At 36.4% G+C, this 20942-nt stretch overlaps 3 protein-coding genes across 4 annotated transcripts; 1 reads left to right on the forward strand and 2 right to left on the reverse strand.

Moving 5' to 3' along the window:
- The first annotated feature begins 2718 nt into the window (after positions 1-2718).
- LOC114758835 (cytochrome P450 90A1) lies at positions 2719-7032 on the forward strand. 2 transcript variants are annotated; one of them, XM_028947922.1, is made up of 8 exons: positions 2719-3468; positions 4063-4449; positions 5534-5623; positions 5760-5838; positions 5947-6053; positions 6139-6269; positions 6383-6508; positions 6717-7032. In XM_028947922.1, exons 1-7 carry the CDS (start codon positions 2953-2955, stop codon positions 6489-6491), a joined length of 1419 nt encoding a protein of 472 aa, XP_028803755.1. In that variant the 5' UTR covers positions 2719-2952; the 3' UTR covers positions 6492-6508; positions 6717-7032. The 2 variants fall into 2 exon arrangements, with proteins under 2 accessions (XP_028803755.1, XP_028803754.1); XM_028947921.1 differs by having other exon boundaries at positions 6383-6720.
- Positions 7033-7389: 357 nt separating this feature from the next.
- On the reverse strand, positions 7390-15878 carry LOC114758854 (nuclear pore complex protein NUP88). Its single transcript, XM_028947943.1, has 9 exons — positions 15538-15878; positions 14462-14613; positions 13949-14071; positions 12643-12787; positions 11489-11550; positions 10319-10532; positions 9304-10212; positions 8379-8628; positions 7390-8241 (listed from the first exon to the last, which is right to left on the reverse strand). Exons 1-9 carry the CDS (start codon positions 15817-15819, stop codon positions 7961-7963), a joined length of 2418 nt encoding a protein of 805 aa, XP_028803776.1. The 5' UTR covers positions 15820-15878; the 3' UTR covers positions 7390-7960.
- A 975-nt stretch (positions 15879-16853) lies between these two features.
- LOC114758838 (uncharacterized) lies at positions 16854-19952 on the reverse strand. The gene is made up of 4 exons (XM_028947925.1): positions 19518-19952; positions 19153-19430; positions 17299-17482; positions 16854-17201 (listed from the first exon to the last, which is right to left on the reverse strand). The coding sequence occupies exons 1-3, from the start codon at positions 19789-19791 to the stop codon at positions 17429-17431; spliced, it is 606 nt and encodes a 201-aa protein (XP_028803758.1). The 5' UTR covers positions 19792-19952; the 3' UTR covers positions 16854-17201; positions 17299-17428.
- Between the last annotated feature and the right edge of the window lie 990 nt (positions 19953-20942).

Here is a 20942-nt window from a genome sequence, read left to right on the forward strand (position 1 = left end):
CTTTAAAATAAAATATCCACACTACTGTTAAATTTTCAAAACCCCAGCCTTCATCTGAAAAATAAATAATATTTCTTTAGTTCTATTTATAAAGTACCATATTTCACATAAACTGAGAAAAATCTTAAACTAGACTAACTCTTTATTAAAATATAACAATTTTTTTTAACTTTATTCTTATTTAATATATACATCTTCTAAAAAATATCTAATAATAAATAAATGAAAAAATAGTATATTAAAAATTTAATGAATTACCTTATAAATAGGATCAACAAAAACATCCTCTATATCTTATAAATAGGATGAAATAAGTAAACTACGGAAAATTTTTAATGTTTTTAATGTCATATTTGAAAGCGTGTTGCGTGCGTTTGGAAAATGCTAGGGAGATCTATGTGGTTCTATTAAAATTTAAGAATAATTTTAAGACTAGATTGACCCTACATTTGCATATGGCTTGTGATGAATGGTACTCTTCTGGTCCTAAATATATGATTCTTTTTATAGTGTAATTTACATTACAAAATATAGAACCCATTTTGTAGTGATATTTATAATTTTTTATATAATTTTTTATAGAACCCATTTTTCTGGTCCTAAGCATATTTAGGACTAGAGGAGTATAATTTTTTATATAATGATATTTATACGTAGTAATTTGTGTTAAAGCCTTGTGGGATGTTTGAAGGCTTTGTAAATTTAAAAAATATATTGAATCGATGTAATTAAAGAAATATTGAATCGATGTAATTAAAGAAATAAATCATAAAACGAGGAATAAATAATATTTTTTCTGATACACCTCCAATAATAACTGTATAAAAGAATTTTCCCACCTTGAGCATTAAACGATGAAAAAACTGAAGAATTATGTAATTTGATCCTTTTTTTTTTTCCCCGGTGAAAGAAAAGGGGTCAAGCCCAGTACAATTAAGTGATGACTATTCTTCTAGGAATTTCAAAACCAGCAGCTTCCTGAAAGGGAGGGAGTAAATTGTAATATACTGGCTAATATAAGCCATACGTATGATTGTTTGCAATGGAGAGGAGAAATGAGAAATATAAGGGGGAAAGGATATGATGAAGAAGAAGGGGTAGAAGGAAGATTAAATATTCCGTGGAAGCAATAATAAAATTATACAAATGCAACGAATGGGGTCAGGACACAGCATAATCAGATATTTACTGTGCTGAAGTAAACCCACTAATCATTTTACTTGTTTCATATAAGCACTACCTCTCCCCCACGTTACATATGTGCATGAACTTCTTTAACTTATTTCATAAATCATACTACCACTTTTGGAATCCCATCACTCCACAATTTTGACCCACAAAAATTGGGGGCTATTAAAAATTTTATCTGTGAGAATGACTTAATAAAATTTTGTACATAAATAATACTTTGCAAAATTTGTATACAAATAAAACTTTTAATGAAGTATTTTTTTTCTCATTTTCCGGGAAAAAACCATGTTTTTATGCCTAAAAATAGCCATGCGCGGTGAAACAAGATTGGAAAAAAAGATTTTTAAATGACTTTAGCCAATTTAAAACACAAAACTGACTTTAACTAATTTTCTTTATATGTATAAGATGTGTGTTTGTGATTTATATTTGGTATGAGATGTGACAAATTCAAAAAGTTCATCCAATTTTTTCATGAAAAAAATTAGGGTCTAATATGAGTTATTAGTGTCCAGTGATTTAATAAAAAGCGAACAAAAATCTAGAACTAATATAAGCACGCTAAATTGAACTCACAAATTTTAAATTTTAAAAACGCGAAAGTATATTGGTCAAATAATTTCGTCACAATCAAGGTCACCTGGGTTTATTATTAAGGAGGTGTTTGTGCTAACACAAAAATACTTTTAAAAAGTACTTTTACATAAATTGAGACAAATTTTTTTTATACACTTATTTATTTTGTATGTTATAAAATTACTTTTAAAAATATGATTTTATTTTTATTCAAACATCTCCTACGTCTTACTCCCATCTAGAAATTTTTTGTCATATAAAAAATTATTTTGCTATGTTTTGAAATTAACATATCAAATATACCTTATAGCCCGGTAGCGTAGAGCTTTCTTGTCTCTTGGCCAGAAAAAAAGAAAAAGAAAGAAAAGAAATAGAACTCTCTTATAAATGGGAGTTGATGAGTTAGATCTATTTTGTAATCTTACATGCCTTTTTAATTGAGAAAATGGATCCATCAGCTATATGACCAAATATTTAATAATAAAGAAGTTGGCAAGAAAAAAATTAATCATAAAAAAAATAGAACATGGAAGTTAATCAGAGTGTTAATATAATATTTGATTCCTTAATTTTTCTGTTATTTTAGTTTTAGTTTTTTAAATTTGAAGTAATAAGTTTTAGTCATTTAAGAAATAAACTGATATAAGTTTTTACTAAATTATAGGAACTAATATTTTAAATAAAAAAATTTAAAAAATTAAAATTTATGATTCACAATTTAAGAAATCAAAATTAAAATATATTATATTAAGCCTTTAAAGAAAGACAACCATGAAAACAAACTCAGCTTTTTAAACCTGAAAAAGTTATAACAATTAAAACGAACTCGATTTTTACAACCAGAAAAAGTTCAAAGAGAGGCAAACAAAAGAAGGAATAAAAGGAGGTTTTCCCATACTGTGTCCAAAAGTCCTTGCCTTTTAAATCTCCCGAGAAACATAAAGGAGAAGGTGTGTTTAGAGAGAAGAAAGGCTGTCAGATACCAAAATATCCCACATCCTTCCCTCCCTCTTCCCGCTTTTAGATTCTTGCCATATACTCCCTCCCTCCTCCATTACTGCCCCTCTCTTGAAACTTTAAAACCTTTCATCTTTTCTGTATTTATTAAACATATCTATACATACACAAACATATACGCACAGTATATATATATATTAGCGCCTTTCTCTTCTTCTGTATATTCCCATGGCTTCTTTTCTCTCACTACTTTTCTTTGCCGCCGTCTTCACCGTTTTCCTCTTCCTCCTCCGGCGGAGCCGCTACCGGAAGCTCCATCTGCCGCCGGGGAGCTTAGGCCTGCCTTTTATCGGCGAGACGCTTCAGCTCATCTCCGCCTACAAGAGTGAGAACCCGGAGCCTTTCGTCGACAAGCGGGTGAACCGGTACGGGGCGATATTCACGACGCACATATTTGGGGAGCCGACGGTGTTCTCGGCGGACCCAGAGACGAACCGTTTCATTCTGCTGAACGAGGGGAAGCTGTTCGATTGTAGCTACCCCGGTTCGATATCGAACCTTCTGGGCAAGCACTCGCTTCTGCTGATGAAAGGTGGCCTTCACAAGAGAATGCACTCGCTCACCATGAGCTTCGCAAACTCCGCCATCATCAAGGATCATCTCTTGGTCGATATAGACCGGCTGATCCGGCTCAACCTGGATGCCTGGACCGATCGGGTCTTCCTCATGGAGGAGGCCAAGAAGGTAACCCCTCCTTCCCCGCCTTAATTCATTTCCTTTCTTCTCAATCACAAATCACCAACTTTCCCAAATCTTTATAACTCGACCAACTCTACCGGTTCGACTCGGTCCTGGATCGTCCGAGTCCATCTCGATGGCCATCACATGGGGCTTGGGACTGTTGGAGCTGGTGGTGGTCCAGTAAGGACTAAAAACACCCTCTTTCCCCCCTCCCTTCCCCCCGCCTTCTTTTTAATTTATTTTTTTAAAAGAAAATTTGGTTGATTATGGCTTTAGTTTTCAATTAAAATAATTCCCCCCGTTTAATTAATATGTTAAAATCCGTGGTATTTGCATAGAAGCCCCACGTTAAGCCCATATAGAACCCACCAAAAGCACAGTTTACGGCTAAAAATAATAATTTGCATATTAAGGATAACATGCCTTTGAGCGTCACATGCTATAGTATTATATATGTATTTTCCGTATTTAATTTTTTTTAATTTTTGAATTTTAGTTCATGAATACACACACGTGTGTGTGTATAACGAGAATCACATTGTGTAATGCGTGCTTTGGTGATTTGAAAGTGATGAAGAAGGAAAATGTGTGTTGCAGATAACGTTCGAGCTAACGATGAAGCAACTGATGAGCTTCGATCCGGGGGAGTGGACGGAGAGTCTGAGGAAACAGTACGTGATGGTGATCGAAGGCTTCTTCACGCTGCCTCTGCCTCTCTTCTCCGCCACCTACCGCCGAGCCATCAGGGCCAGGACTAAGGTCGCCGAGGCCCTCACGCTCATCGTCAGGGAGCGCAGGAATGACAATCGCGCCAGATCCGACATGCTCGGGGCACTCATGGCCTCCGGCGACCACTTCTCCGACGAGCAGATCGTTGATTTCATGATCGCCTTGCTCGTCGCCGGCTACGAGACCACCTCTACCATCATGACCCTCGCCGTCAAGTTCCTCACCGAGACTCCTCTCGCTTTGGCTCAGCTCAAGGTAACATCAATCCTACCTCTGTCAAAAAAGTCTACATTCTTCACTTTTCACTGTGGTTAAAAAGATCATAAATATCATATTCATACTTTCGGACACGCGATATATTTATCCACAACTAAATATTTTATATTAACCTCGATCCTAATTATAAAATTTCTAAAACAGATATTTTACTGTGGACGCATTGCAGTAAAAAGCGGATAGTTGTGTGTGGCAACTCTTCCTGTAAGAAGCTGAGATTAGATTAACAAATTTAAATTAAAATATCTTTGTTTTGGGGGTTCATTTTTATGAAATTAATCAAGGTTGCTTCAAAGATAAAAAATAAAGAAGGTCAAAAGCAGGAGGGGAAGTACATGTCGTAAAGTCAAAGAAGAAGACACGAATGTCGAGCCAAAGGGACAAAATTATTACATCCAAACTGCACGCTGAGGGGTTTTTGTCAAGATGACAAAGTCCCCAAAAATCAATTCTGCAGAAAAAAATAAAATCGGTCGTGTCAGAGTCTCTGATCACACATGTTTCTTGACCCCTTCCTTCTCCCATTCCTATATTTGTTACCCATCTGTAATTTTGCAAATAAAGTACACTAAATTTTCAGGTTAAAAACAAATACCAATTTTTTTTGATTTTTTGTTTTTTTTTCCTTTCAAAATATTGGATTCTTCTCAAGTGCTCAAGCTTAAACTTGTTCTGCTGTGAAGCTGTGTCCTTTGACGCATACCTAATAAATACTATGGGATATCGTGCGGTGGTGGTTTCAGCTTTCAAGGCCTTTGTCAAATCCAACGGCGCGTATTAAATATTAATTAATGCTCCAAGATCACACTTGAATGATTTTATTATGCGGGTTGCTAAGTTTAATTAAGCGGTTTGATAACGTTGTGCTTTCTCTGATTCCTAGGACAGCTTTTGGGTTTTGCCAACTCATCTGTATCTGTATCACTTTTTTGGTTTCCTTTTTATCGTGCCAGGGTTGTATTCCAACAAAGCCCACAAGTTGTTAGAGATTTAATCAAGCTAATTAATTGATAATTTGCCTTGTGATTAAGAGTTTAATGGGAGGATTTGGTGGTGGTTTTAGGAAGAGCATGATCAGATCAGAGCGAAGAAGGGGGATGCAGAAGCTGCTGTGGAGTGGAGTGATTACAAGTCAATGGCGTTTACTCAATGTGTGAGTGTATTCCACATACAGACAACATCAAAACCTTCTTTCATTCGTTTGTTTAATGTTATATAATATATAAATGTACATAAAAATATATGTGTATATAATCCCCTCTTCTTGTTTTCTGGGGTGTGGTATTCAGGTTGTGAATGAGACTCTGCGCATGGCTAACATAATCGGTGGGATTTTCAGGAGGGCCATGACGGACGTCAATATAAAAGGTGACCATTATGCAAAGTTAAAGCTCTTGTAGTTATTCGTAACATATGAGACACATATGGACATTATTTTTCAATGTACCAACTAAAATTTTGTGGTACGAAATATAGGTTATACAATTCCTAAGGGGTGGAAGGTGTTTGCATCATTCCGTGCTGTGCATCTGAACCCAGACCATTTCAAAGATGCTCGAACCTTCAATCCATGGAGGTGGCAGGTAAACCTCTCTCTTTTTAGCTCCATTTTTATTTGTTGTGTTTTGTTTCATCACTTGGGTTTCTTATATATATGAAATTGAACAGAATAACTCGGAAGCAGCAAGCCCAGGAAATGTATATACACCATTTGGAGGAGGGCCAAGGCTGTGCCCTGGCTATGAGCTTGCTAGGGTTGTTCTCTCTGTCTTCCTTCACCGCATGATCACTCGTTTCAGGTCATTATTCAATTCAGACACTACTTTTTCTGATTACAAAGTGCGGTAACTAGATCAGTCTTAACGATAAGTGTCATTTTTTTTTCCTGTTGTTTTCTCTAATGTGATGGCAGGTGGGAAGCAGCGGAGGAAGACAAGGTGGTGTTTTTTCCAACAACGAGGACGCAGAAGAGGTATCCAATCATAGTGAAGCGCAGAGAAAGAGGGCCGACGAGATTGTAAAGTGCAATGAACAGCACGTACGTACGTAGGGGATAGAATGCCTAACACACAAGATTTAGCAGTGAGAATTGAGATTGTAGCTGTTCATGAGCCTTGATGATCAGTGCAATGCCACGTTATAATAAATATTATAATCATAATTATATGTATAATGGTAGTTTTAGTGTTTAATTAAATGTATATGTTCATTGCTAGTTAATGCTAGCAAGCAAGTCCTGTTCACAGCTAACATCCTTGAAAAAGCCACCTACTCGTCTCTGCAACTTCCCAAATACCCGCGCTCCATCCACATTTCCTGTATACTCGTGGCGGACGCTCGGTTGCACCTACTTAACCATGCATGTGTGTGTGTTTTATGGTATATGTTATACAAGTGGCATGTGTATTTATGGTATTGAGTTTGGGGCCACGATCTCCTTTTTTTCTTAATCCACTGTAATTACTTTAATATTGTGTAATTTCTTTCATTGTAAACATAATTTTTACCAAAATAATTTTATTATTGTTATAACTTGTGGTATTATAATTTTTTAGTTTCTCAGTTCTGTTTCTGTTAATGGACCAATTTATTATCTATCCATTGTTACTAGAAGACTGAAATATATATTTATATATATAATTTCCAAATGGAATTCGTGAGGGAAATAGAAGAATTCCTTCCCAAAAATATCAGAAGCAGAGGTATCTTGAAGACGTGAAAAGTGAAGGAGCAAACAGAAATCCAAGTTATCATTCTCCAAACCGCAAGGTAAACAGACCATCAAAACATGCGCTTACCCAAAACTTTGTATTCGGCCCATAAATACCTAGCCAACTTGCCATTAATACAACTTTTTAAGCCGAGTGCAAATTACCAGGGGATTTTTTTTTTTTTGTAATCCAAATATCATGTATCTTAACCTCTAACGCTACAATATTTATATATCAACGAAAAAGATTCCGTAGAAGTAATGTGGAAATATTACTTTAATTACCAGACTGCGTTTGCCAAAAAAAATTTGGACAGGACTGCTCTTATCAGCCGAAGAATCAGTCGTAGTACATACTGGCCCGCCTTCACTAGTCTGATCAAACCCCACTGTTCGCACGCAGGCGTAGCCTCCAAGAAGATTCCAGTGAAGCTTCTTTAGCAAACCCCAATAAAAAGAATGGATACCGCCCAGCTCAAAAGGTAAGGTTACATCAGCTATGGCATTTCTCTGCTCTGCCTTTCCAAAAAAGGATGTTGGAGCACATAATATGCAACAATGCTCGATGCCATGTGATCTGTAATTAAGATTTTCCACTCTTCTTGGAACAGGCAGAGTGTAGTGGAAACTTATAACCTGTGCTTGCAGGTTTTCTTGCGTCTAAGTTTTGCAGGTTCTGTTAGAAGAGGCGCATGACAAGGCCAGTTAGAGTATTCCTACTAATCCCAAATTACAAGCCCTAACATAAGTAGTGCTTCAATCTTGTTACAAACAAGAGGATCAAGGTCTAGGAACGCTTGATTCCCTACGACCTTTTTCCCGTGTTCTCAAGAGGGACTCAACAACCTTAACCTTTCTCGTATTCTCACTATTTAAAAGGGAAAGTTTTTCAAGCGATGATTTGAGCATCGATTTCTGGGCCTTGTCAACATGACTCTTCCTACCTGTTATTTGCTTTTGGTGGCTATTGGCTTTGGATGATTGCAGAAACCTCCTCAGCCTAGCACTTAGAGCATCAACAGAAGAATGCAAAGCATCCAACTCAACTTCCCTGAAGTGGTCTGCAAACAGAAAACAAAAGTAAATCAACTAAGCCCTTCATAATTTTGGGGAGAGAGGTATTGCTACAGCTAATGCAGAGAGGGCAGGCAAGCAAGCAAAAGAGACTGAAACTTTCATGGGATGTAACATCCATTACCAAGCTCAGACTTGAATTGTTGCTCGGCCCTAGATAATGGCTTGTTGTGAGCACCAGGTAACTTCCTTAATTGTTGCAAGCGCTCTTCCAAAGAACTATGCATTTGAACTGCACGATCTATTCTTTTCTCTAATAATGGCTGCTTCTCCGCAACTTTCAAAAGCTTCTGCTGTGCATCAGCCAAACGATCATGTTGGTCATCAATGATTTTCTTCAACTGAGGAGCATGATGCTTGAGTTCCAAGTACACCTAATCGGTGAGGGAGAATAGCAAGGACAACAGTTAAAAACTAAGCAAAGCCTGGTTCAAATTATGGTCGCCTTATCATAGAATACATCCCCAAACAGCAGTTGTGATGATGAACTATCCCAAAATTGATATAATTTGCTGATGATACACCAACTCTGACACATGATCCTTAAAGTGATGTGCTTAAACAAAGATTGATGCATATCATCAATAAATTTCTTCTCCATATAAGGCATTCTATGGTCAGTTCCGTACACTAAGTTAACTCACTGCATGGGTATTATTGAACTCGAACTAGAGCTTAATAATTCAGTTGGAGCCAATACTCATATATATCCAGCATCTATTTGACTCATTTAGAAGAGAAAATAACAAAAAAATGGAAAAAGAAATAACAGCATAGTCATGTTAAAAGCCCACAACGAATAAAGTAACTTAGACTGCACCTTTCTTGAAGGATGAAAAATTCAGTTGGAGCCAATACTCATATATATCCAGCATCTATTTGACTCATTTAGAAGAGAAAATAACAAAAAAATGGAAAAAGAAATAACAGCATAGTCATGTTAAAAGCCCACAACGAATAAAGTAACTTAGACTGCACCTTTCTTGAAGGATGAAAAATTCAGTCATAATGAGGATATGGTGGTAATCAATACATTTTGATATTCTTACCTTATGCGCATACTCCACATAAGTTTCATGAAAAAGCTTGAAATACTGATGCAATGCTGATCTGCCTTCAATTGAATCAGGTGAAATGGAACGCAAGGTTGGAGACGCTTGAGGAACAAGTACCGTCCTAGGCCCACTAAGTAATTCTTTGCTAATGATAGTTGGGATGTCTCTCTCTTCTGATTCATCTTCCAATTGAATGGGTTTTTCCTCCATACCAACATTTGGTGGCAGCAACAGGTTCCACGTTTTTGTCTCTAGCACAATGCACTCTTGAGAAAGAGTGACTGCCACAATCCATGAATATCCAAAAGAATCTGACAAAGATGCAAAACCACAAAGAGGAGATGCTGTGGTGCTCCCACTCTGACATGTATTTAGAACAGGATGCACAGAAGGAGTTCTCATGGTGTCATCCTTGCCATTCGCCTGACTTGTGAATGGAAGGAAATGCAACACTATTGAATCAATACCTCCATCATGAAGGGAATATATTCTTTCTGGCATAAGAGGATCCACAAACAATGCAATATTGTAACCACTTTCCGCCCTCCGAGGCAGAGCCAAGTCAACAATAGCCAGTCTCAGAAGTGGTGGTGGATTGCCCAACCATACAGCATGATCAATCTTCTCAGGCAGGCCACCAGTTATTGACTCACAAATCATGGCAAGGCCAAGAATATGGTCATGGGAATCAACTCGAAGACGTGGAGAACTATCAGCACTCCACACAGGCTGGATCTCATCAGCCAGAGCATCTATCTGTAATTGCCCGCCACTCCAAGAAGTTACCAATATTGTGTCTTTGCTGACAAGATCATAAAGAAGACTAACCGCACGGCCTTCACATTCTGCACTGCGACCAACTGAATCTTCATCCCCACCCTGACCTACTCTTCGAAGAGGTCCCTAGAAAATCAAAGAAGTATGGTCTAATCATACATTTCAACAAATGGCCAAATGACAAAGGCAATTTAGGCAACTTATAGGAGTGCGACTAAAAATATATGCATACCTGCAGGGTAAGAGATGCATCAAATTGAGCATAAGCATGAGCTCTTTGCATAGACATGTTCTCTTCTGTCTCTTGATTTTGTAACTCAGGGAATGTCGCTTCCAACCATGAGATTGCCAATTTTGAATTACTAATGGCTCTAGAGTTTGCAGATTTGAGCCCAAACGTATGAGCATCATTGTATATTTCTAGCACAGATTCTGATTTGAAGAGACTGCAGATAAGTAAAAGGAAAACATCAATCACACAAAACTAGGAGCATTAATGAATAGCATACAATCAATTTAAACAAAATAATGGCATCAAATCATCAATTTATACTATATTATTTAGCATCTACAAATGGCTAAGGCAACAGTGCTGCATCTCAAATGATAAGAGGACATATTGGCAATACTAGCGGACGATGAAATTAAAATTCAAAAGTTTCAACCTGTACAACAGAAAAAGCCCTGCCTAGGAAAACAACAGTTAAATCAATGATTCTAACAATAATAACTAACCAGCTTTCACATTCTCAGTTCTAAAAGTGGAAACTAAAGCCCAATGCTTAAAGGTTGGAACAAATTAAATTGTGGTCCAAGTCCTCACCATAATAAGCGTGATTGATTACCTCATTCAAGATGTGCTGTCAAATCCACAAGTGATTTCTATAGTTTGACGCAATTCTCAATGAACTCAATTGTTCACAAATCAGCTAATATCTTAATATGCTACGAGTGTTGTTACCGTATTTTCTTTGCTCTAGAGAATAAAAACCAGAAATGTTCTATTTCCAATCCTCTTCCATCATACAGGAAAACTTCGAATAGAAAGGCTCTCTAAAAGTTTTGTTCCCATGATATTAGACTCTTCAAATGCTCGTCTTTATTGCATTATTTGCTTGGCAAAAAGGAGATCATCGCACAGGAATGATAAACTTTTTCAGATGGTCTGGGAAGGGGTATCTCTGCCGTTCAACAAATTGACAGTGGTAACATTTTGTTGGCATATAGTCTATGTGGTGGCTAGTCTACCTCAACTCAACACTCACTCATGTATCAAGCGATACATACACAGTGACATGTGTAATAGATTCAGATCAATGACATGATATGTTTATTCATATATCATAATGACACATTTGAGGGAAAGAAGATAGAAACTTATAGAACATGAAGCATATGATACCTTCCAAATGGAACAACTGGGCAAAGGATGTAGATAGCTCCATCACCAAACAAAATAAATACCTGCTCAATAGCACAAAAAAGTTTAAAACAATAGTAAAGCTGTTAAGCCACTAATGTACAAAATAGAGAATAAGTTTTTATTGGTTAAGCAATGAACTGCAGACATTGAAGCTCCTTCTAAAAGAGTAACATTTCTAGAAATGTAGATTACAGATCAAGACACAGCATAGTAAAATTTTAATAACATCAGAGTCACTAATGGCAGGACATATTTAGAGAGGGAAACCAATTATGATAAAATGCGTGGTAAAAAGCGATAAGCAACACCATTATAGTATGCTAAAATAAAATTTTAAAATAATTTAAAAAAACTCGTGGTACCAAATGTTCAAACAGATGAGATGACAAACTCTGCAAAGATAGAAATGAAAAGTATACAGTACAGTTTTCTAGAGTGAAGTGTCAGTGTTATCCTAATCCATAGCACCATTAACTAGAGTGATGAATATAGCATACTCAACACTTCTTTATGCCAAAATGGCTTTGGCTTTTTTTTTCTTTTTTTCTTTTTTTCTCTTTTATTTTTTATTTTTTAAATGAGGCATCTTAGTCACCAAGCCTTCTGCTCCATTGAAACTGGAACCACAGCCATATTGACCTGCTTCCTTCCTATGCAAATCCTCCCCCGACTCATACTCATCTTTCATTTTATCTGCAAATCTGAAATTTGATGAACAAAGAAGGGATCGTTGCCTTTTCTGCTTCAACCTTGCATATTTTTGTGAAATGGAAGAGAAGAACCCAAAAGTCTCAAATCTGGGGACTTCAAAGCAGAAAAATAAGCCTTTCTGGCCTGAAAAGGAACTGAACAGCAACCTATGATCCTATTTAACCGTGTAAGAGCCACATAGGTGGATTCCATCAATTCTGGAAATATAGTTGCGGCTAATGATGACACAGAATTTTTCCATTGAGAAAATGTAAGATAGAATTGGACTGAATTAAATAAATTTTACTTGACTCAAATGAAAATATGCACCAAAAGTAAAGATTAACAAAATCCAGGCCAATGAGTCCCATCAATTTTAAAGCTGAAAGGTGGATTACGAGTAAAAAATATGTTTAAGTGATCAGAATATCAGCAGAACTTACACTAAACTTGTCCCACAAGTGGTCACCGCCAAAAGAAAAATCCACTGGAAGCATTGATGAAGCACTTCTGGATCTGCCTGGATCCACAGGCTGCAGATAATATTCTTGCTCAGGTTGCAAAGGATCCAAAGCCAAATTAAAAAGCCTACAAGAATGGGTTGACAAATAAAATGCCCAAAAGACAATATAAGTACCAATTAAAATAAAGATGTGCAGCTTCAACCTTACTCAACCAAGAAATGAAGATATATTATGAAAAAAGAAAGGAAAAGACACGAGGGTTTCAACACAACTTTTTTATTCAGAGAAGTTTGACTAGTAAATATGAAAATAAATTGTCAGTAAAAACATTGCAAAGACAACTGAACATTAAACAGCCAAAATGACATTTTGTTAAGAAATACAAAGGACGGGAGGATGCTGAATTATACTTAATGCCATGGCTCATGTCAAGGGCAAGATTTGAATAACAGAGTGAAGAGACAGAGAATCCTCCCAGAAAGCAAGCTATTGAGGTGCAAAAACTAGCCCACTTAAATACCCATTGAGTATTCCATGCTAAGCATCCCATACTGACTAAGTCCCCGTCAAATGGCTCCTTGAAGAGCCCACATCATGATAATTGCAACTTGTGACACTGCACTCAGCTTTCTCACCAATCAGAAACCTTTGTAGGTAGGCCTTTTCAGAGAAATTTAGTAACAGCAATTGATAGGCACTCAGATGGGATGGGGAACCCTCCACCAAAAGTAAGCAAGGGGGAAAAAAACAACTTATACCCCCATTGAGTATCTCATGGTATTCAATGTGTGACTTAGGCATCTCATGCTGCCCAAGCCGCCCCATTAGAGTTACATTTTTAACATCTTCAAACTTCAACCGGACTTTGTTCATCTAAGAACAAACTTAGGAGCCTATTAAATATGTTAATTAAATGGTACGAGGCATCGAATTGCTAGACCATTGGCACTTTGTTCAACATATTATCGATATTATTTCATTGCTCCAAAGTAAGAAATAATCACTAAGGGATTCGTTTGAATAATTTTCAAGTACAACTTGTCCCTCAACCTGAGTAAAAAATATATTCCAAGACGTTTTATGTTACAGCTCATTATGAATTCCTTCATGTCTTTAGGTTCTATGTTAATGTCTTCTTGGGTCTACATAAGCCAGGATGAACACTGGCTCTGCACTCAACATTCAAGCCATTAGAATCTTCAAAAAAGCGTCTACAATAATATCGATCCCAAAAAAAAAAAAAAAGAAGAAGAAGCATAAAACAGCAAAAAACAATAAAACATACCTGAAAACAGAGTCAGAAGAAAGGATTCCCACATGACAATCACTATATGGATGCCATAAAGCTTTTAGCACACGTATGTCATTGCTACTCTTGGAATATGTTTGTGAACCAATCATAATAGTCCTGTGATAGGATGCCCCAAAAGCAGTTTAATAATAATGGTAATGTATATATGTGAGATACAACTCTCTAAGATGGCAAGATAAAGCTCCACACTTTGACATCAGGGAACTACGCCCAAGGTAAACATCTAATTTCTAATTATGTGGTGTATCTTAAAGTTCAATTCTAAAATTAAACGTCAGAAATAGATAGCGGAAATATCTAATTCATCTAACAAGCGAATAGCACAAAAGAGACACAAGATAACCAGAATGGATGCAGATAAATACAATAGTATAAAGTTCTATTCATGGGAAGAATGAAACATTGAAATTAGCTACACGTGTCTGTGTCCCTATTGCTAGTTGCACAAGGTTCAAACAGAAAACTCATTTTTATTTCTATCTGTACCTGCAAATCAGATTAACATCCTTTTTGGATGTACGTCCATACAGATACATAACACACAGTCTTTCAGAGCCAAAAAGAAGTAACGCTGATCCATTCCTGTTGATAGAGATTTTGTGGATAGCAAAGTTGATCTCCACATCTGCTCGCAATACCTATCAAAGTATTGGCATTATTAATTAAGCAGTTCAAATCAAATGTATAGAAAAATAAACGAGTTATTGTAGCTTTTGTTATAAAGCTTTAGCATTTAAAACTCGTGTTATTAATTTGACTCAGAGTATAAACTTTTTCGACCATCATCTCATAGCCTCCAAGTCAGAAATAAAACAAACAGGAACAAAGGCCTACCCAAGTCTGCAGAACGGTATCACATAATTCACAAAGTTCCAGACTCTGTACTATTAAACACTATACGAATTAAAATTATAAGTCGCTAATATACCATGACCCATCGAATTTCACCAAATCGCACGCCAGAATTTTCCATCCAATGGTGAATGGCCAATTTAATCCTGCTTCAGCTATTTAGTCTTTTACGTGTTATATAATGCAAACACAAATAGTTAGAGGGTTAGTGTCGTCGTATCTACTCCATAATGGTTTTTCATCGTACACTGTTAGCCCATACTTCCAGTACCACATGATAAGGACTCTTGAGCATACTCAGTCTATGTTGAACTTATCACTAAAAAATTTCTCGTTACCAAAAGTTAAGATTTTTGCAGGATAATTTGTTCAAGTTCAATTTTGAACAGCATTTCTTAAAAATAAAATGAAATTGTTAGAAGACATGTAAACACCATTATCATGCTCTAGTGTTAAAGACTAGCCATTCCGCATCGAAGCTCAGGCATGTGCTTAAACCTTGAAATGGGATCAAGAATTTAAAGTTTTCATCTTAAATTCTCCATTCTTATCGGTCTTCGAACTCTATTTCCACTAATCCAACTGCCACAACTCCCTCATTCTACTCCTAGCTTGAAGTCATAGGTTTTAAGCTCAAACACTTTCTTAGGAACAGGACGGTACACAAAAGCGAAACCTAATGTAGCAACTGCGTCGAGAGTGAGGAGGACCTTAGAAGGGGAAGCAGCAAGTATAGAAGTAGGCTCAGGCTCGCCCAGTCGAAGAGACAGACGATGAAGGCAGTTGGTCTTAGGCTCCCAGAAATAGAGGCGAGAGGATCCATCCCAGGCCACGAGATTTCGGGAAAATGCAGTGCCGGAATCGCCGTCTATGGAGTTATTCGTAGCGACGAAGACCGGGTGTTTCTCAAGTGGAACCCATTCAACTTCTTTTGGCGTTGCTGAGCGCGTCGGCTCCGAGTTCGTCTCCTCCGTGTCCAATGCAATCCTCATCACTCCCTGCGCGACACCCCACCCAAGTGTTTCTCATTGAACTGCGAACCCTGGCTGGTTCTCGACTTGCTGCTTCTGCAAACGCTCGCTGGTTCGATTCGATGTGGGTCAAACGACGCCGTTAGCAACTTTTTTTTTGTGTGTCTTTTTTCCCCCCAAAAAAAGGAATTTTTTGGTCAAACGACGCCGTTAGCAACTTTTATTTTTGGTTCTCTAGGCTTTGGATCAGAGTTCTTCCAGTTGAGAAGCCCATAGAAGATTTTCGCGCTTTGTTGTTCATCCAGCTCCTGAACTGCCTGAAAAAACAAAGTACAAAAATGCTAAAAAAAAAAAAAGGAGGGGAAGAAAAATAAGAAGGATGATCATATAAACCAAAATATCCTTAACTAGGAGATGGGTAACTGATTCGTAAAAATTAAAAAATTAACCAGATTAGTAATTTGGGAAAAAAATATGGTATTTAGTATCAACACAAACTTTTACACTAACTCTTACATTTAGGATTGAAGAAAGTACCACCAAAATTAAAATGGCACACCTCAGATATCTTATGAGATAATGCAAAAATTTGCATTCTTTCATGGAGCAATATCCTCGTTGGATTACGATTATGATATCAGCATGCTCTTTGCCTGCTGCTTTTTTGATCAAGGAAGGGAATAAACTTAATTAAACGTGAAGGGTGAAGCTGGTCCAGTCGTGTTCTGTTTGGTTTCTGTTTTTCTTTAGGTTGCAAGTTCGTCATTGCTTTTTGTTTCCATTGCTATGTTCTAATTTCTAGGTTATTCTGTTGCTTTATTCTGGTTTTACTTTTAATCTTCTCGTGGGTAGGTCATTGGCCAGATTAATTTTACTAGTATATCTCAAGATTGTAACCAGCTAGGTGGAATTAGATATTTGTTAAAGTTTAAAACTTTTTTCTCAGGGGAAACAAGTTTCACTGGATCATTATACTACCAACAGAGTGGGATCCTGTAGAGGATCCACTGAAGTGGGTGACGTGTAAACTTATTATCCACTTCACTTTTTGCAGATTTATTTTAAAAATAAAATAATATTTAACCAACACTGCCACTTCACCCACTTGATCATTGTTCTGCTTGAGGGAATCCACCATGATCCCAAATTACAACTTGATAAGCTGACTCTTTGAGCAGGGGTGCCATTTCTCTCTGATATACAATATATGAAAATTTAAAAAAAAAACAAAACAAAAAAAGAACTGTGGAGTTCTATAGTATTTACATTTCACTCAATCACCAACGTGCAACTTAACTTCAGCGACTCTGGACAATTCTTCTGTGACTCTTTACTCTGTAATTTTAGTGTTAGCTTTTGTTCTTCAGTGCCAAGGTGATGACTCAGAGATCCTTCGGACAAATCTGTGCCAATAATGAGAAAGAAACAGCCATCAGACCTGGGCTCCCAACCAAATACAGCTCAACTTCTTTTTTTCTTGCCATAGTTGAATTAGCTTACCTGATCATCCCCTGAAGCACTGAAGAAGACAACGTGACAAGTTGAAGCTATAAGTTCAAAATCTCTCTCTCTCTCTCTCTATATATAACTGATATTTACACTCTAATATATTTCATGAGGTTGGGTGGGTTCAGTTGATTCGTTCTTCTTTAAGAATCTTGGGGTATCTCTTGCAAGCTGAAATCTGCACGTATAATGTCAATAGCACAAGCAATGATTAGCTTCGTAATAGTATTAACTTAATTTTTTCCAGATAAACAGGCAGATAAGGCATTTGCAAAGGATACGAGAATTGTAGAGGCATGTGGCACATGATCTAATTAATGGTGCATATAATACATAAGGTCGGTTTTGGGACCATTTCCTGACATCTAAAGTAACACAATCACGAATCACATGCGAGAGAGACCAAGTCTTCAAATCAGCTCATGTTTATGAGCCTTCAAAGTTGACTTATAAATTAGGGAAAATTAATCTCCATATCTTCATAGTTTTGCTTGATTTTTAATCATGTCCCTGTAATCAAGTGATTAAAAAATATGACAACTTAATTAATCTTGACGCAAACTTGAAAATTAATTTTTGTCAATAAATTATGACAAGAATTGCGGATTTTGACCGTTTGAGAATACTAATAAATTCAATGATAATGAATCTCATAGTCCTTTAAATACAAGTACATGACAACATAGAAAGTTACGTTTTCGGAAAAAAAAATATTTATATAAAGATTCTAGAAATAATCTTCCTTTAGCCAAAAAGTCAAGCATCCCCATAAATATTCCCACCGTTCAATTTCCCACCAACTCAATTTGGCTGTCTTGAAAAGTCAGAATATTTATAAACACAGCCGCAGCTAAATATAAATGACCGATTCAATAATAGCACAAGAAGATCCAAACACACAAGCTCTATAATAAAATGAGTTTGGTGGTGTACTCCTCAAGCATAAGCCATTTGGTCATCAAATTATTGACCTTCCAGAAGAGTCATATTTACTCCCCTGCCCTTTGATGCGCATTATTAATTACTCCTCCGATTCTAAATATAAGACCCAATTGTTAAGTTGGTTTTGATCTTAAATATAAAACCTATTTATTATATTTATCAATTTTCTCTAAATTACCCATATGGATACTTACTCAACCATAATCAAGTAGAAGAGTGAGAGAGAGTATTAAGAAAGATAATTATAGTGTTTTAGGAAAAATGTGTCACATTTCTTATAATTAACTAACTTAACTAACTTCTCTAATCTAATCAAATTAGTTAAATGGATCTTATATTAAGGACCGGAAGAATATATGGTATAAAATGAATTATATTAAAAATAATAAAATTTTTAGAATAAAAACTAACACTCCTAGGCATTATTAGACAGTAATTAAACAATAGTAATATGGTAATAAATTGTAGTTATCTCATTTTTATACTCCAAAACTAAAATTTATAACACTCATATTTACGCATAGATATAATAAACTCAAAATGAATATTTTCAGCTTGGCAAAAAAAAATATTTTCAGCTTTTATATGCAACCTGCTAATAGTAGTTGATATTAAAATTGGTTTTGACGTGATCTAAAATGTCATTAAATTCATGGCATTAAAAATCAAAATATGATTCGACCCTATTAATGCCATTGAGGTGCCTCCGTGCCTAATGAAAGGTCCTCGTGGGCCCCACCAAAATTGGCATCAATTCCTACTACTACCATTTTTCCTGACATCCACGCGGAAAAAACATTCAGAACTAATTCGAATTCTCACTAAAGAACCTCTCAACTTATGAAAATTATGCTATTCCCCCAAAAATACCAACTTCTAGCGGAATTAGGCTACAAAGATACTTACAGCTTCAACGTCAATTTTGTACACCAGAAGCTTTCGTCTTTCTCGGCAACTTGTTCTGTAAGCTACGGCGATATGCCCAATAGCCAAAGCACACGAACACACGAACAGAGCTATTTCGAAGGCTCTCACATGGCTTCCTCCTCGATACGAATCTGGGAGGCTGAAAACATAAACAGCTTTCATAGACACAAAAATCAAAGACGAAATAGAGCACATCGTCGTTATCCCCAAATAGGGCCCCCGCGAAAGCCTTGGCCCATCGCAGAAACTATAAACACCTGCGCAAAAGCCATTAATTAACAGTCAAAAACAGAGGAATCAAACAGAGTATAAAAAAAGTTTCGAGTTTATGCGAAAATACTCACAGAAGATGACAACGGATCTTATGATGGACACGAGGGGAATATCGATGAGGGAGTATCGGAAATCGTAGTTTCTGAGGTGGGAAGATAGAGTTTCCAGAGAGAGAGAAGAAGGCGAGAGTGCAGAGAGTAGAGCCGAAGGAAGAAGCGCATCGGCGAGAACAAGAAAAAGCGGAGCCGAGAAGAGCAAAAGCGATATGATCATGGTGATCAGGAAGAACAGAGTCTTGAAACCCCTTAATATCTTCGTGAATCTCTCTTCCTTGGAAGAACCCATCTGTGATTGATCCAGATGCTTTCAATTTCCCTTCAGTTTCTGAGAGATGTGGGTACGAGCAGAGGAGGAGGAAGCGAGAAGAAGAACACAAAAGGTAGACGGAGCAGGGAAAAGGATTAATAAGAAGAAGAGAAGCGGGAGGAAGGTGCAGAGATTTTGACCGGACTCGACGACTATGTGAATGATGATGAAATACTTGGAACTTTACACGCGGACTCCCACGGGGTCGTTTAGTGGCTCTCGTCTTAACTCTGGCATACGGTACAGTATGCCTAACGTCCAACGGCAATACCTGAAAAGTAAACGGCCGTTGGCTATAATTTTGATTTGATTTGAAGGTTACTTTCCTCATGGAGGCCAAGGTGAAAATCTCATAAACTCATCCTCGCTTGTAAATTGGGCCCCCCTAAATATTTATATCATCATTATAAAATTTTAAAAATAATATCTTATATATGGATTTTTTTTTATAATATGATAAAATGTAGCACCTATTGAAATAAAGTAATGCTACCTTACTTACATAGAGGCAACATAAATAATCACGGACGAAAGATAAAGTTACTGAATTACTTTAAAATATATATATATATTTTCAAAATGAGTTTCTCTTACTTATAAATTAATTAATTTTAGAGAGGTCATATAATGTATGTTATAATTAAATAATTCAGTAATTTTCTTAATATTCTAAATTGATTAACTAAATTTTGTATTAAGTACAAGAGATGATAATTAAGATGGAAATAAAATTAAGGAGTTGAGTTATGTCAAATTTCAACCACGCATGATTATATGTCTTAAACTAAGAATGTGTGGTCATGTGATTTTCTTTTTTTGCCAACATAATCATGTAAAATTAAAAAAATTTGACATGACAGATATAAAGAATTTGATTTCATAATATATAGTATATTAATCAAATATATAAAAATGTGTTAAATAAAAATACGTGGGCTTAACGATGGTGACTTGGTTGTGGATACCTATACGCTATTCTTGGTTCTAGAAGCACATTTTAACCATGCAGAAGTCTAATAGAGGAATTATCAATAGGTGGGCACGGTTTTGGCGTGGAGTAGCGTCTTTATTGGCTATTAAGGGCTCTCTTATTTAAGAATGTTCTGACTTTCTTCAAGTTTGCTGGTCGC

This window comes from Neltuma alba, unplaced genomic scaffold, assembly GCF_004799145.2.
Source record: "Neltuma alba isolate B1F8T4 unplaced genomic scaffold, ASM479914v2 tig00010758_pilon, whole genome shotgun sequence".
Lineage (NCBI taxonomy): Eukaryota > Viridiplantae > Streptophyta > Magnoliopsida > Fabales > Fabaceae > Neltuma > Neltuma alba.

Bases quoted from the DNA above. Each gene is read 5' to 3' on its own strand.
- LOC114758838 (XM_028947925.1), bottom strand. From the start codon at position 19,791: ATGGGTTCTTCCAAGGAAGAGAGATTCACGAAGATATTAAGGGGTTTC. The intron at 19,431-19,517 runs GTGAGTATTTTC...GCTTTTGCGCAG, and splicing joins AAGATCCGTTGTCATCTTCT to GTGTTTATAGTTTCTGCGAT. The intron at 17,483-19,152 runs GTAAGTATCTTT...TTATACGTGCAG, and splicing joins ACAAAATTGACGTTGAAGCT to ATTTCAGCTTGCAAGAGATA.
- LOC114758854 (XM_028947943.1), bottom strand. From the start codon at position 15,819: ATGAGGATTGCATTGGACACGGAGGAGACGAACTCGGAGCCGACGCGC. The intron at 12,788-13,948 runs GTATGTTTTATT...CCATTCTTGTAG, and splicing joins TCTTCTGACTCTGTTTTCAG to GCTTTTTAATTTGGCTTTGG. The intron at 8,242-8,378 runs GTAATGGATGTT...TTCTGTTTGCAG, and splicing joins ACAATTCAAGTCTGAGCTTG to ACCACTTCAGGGAAGTTGAG.
- LOC114758835 (XM_028947922.1), top strand. From the start codon at position 2,953: ATGGCTTCTTTTCTCTCACTACTTTTCTTTGCCGCCGTCTTCACCGTT. The intron at 5,839-5,946 runs GTGACCATTATG...TACGAAATATAG, and splicing joins GACGGACGTCAATATAAAAG to GTTATACAATTCCTAAGGGG. The intron at 6,270-6,382 runs GTCATTATTCAA...ATGTGATGGCAG, and splicing joins CGCATGATCACTCGTTTCAG to GTGGGAAGCAGCGGAGGAAG.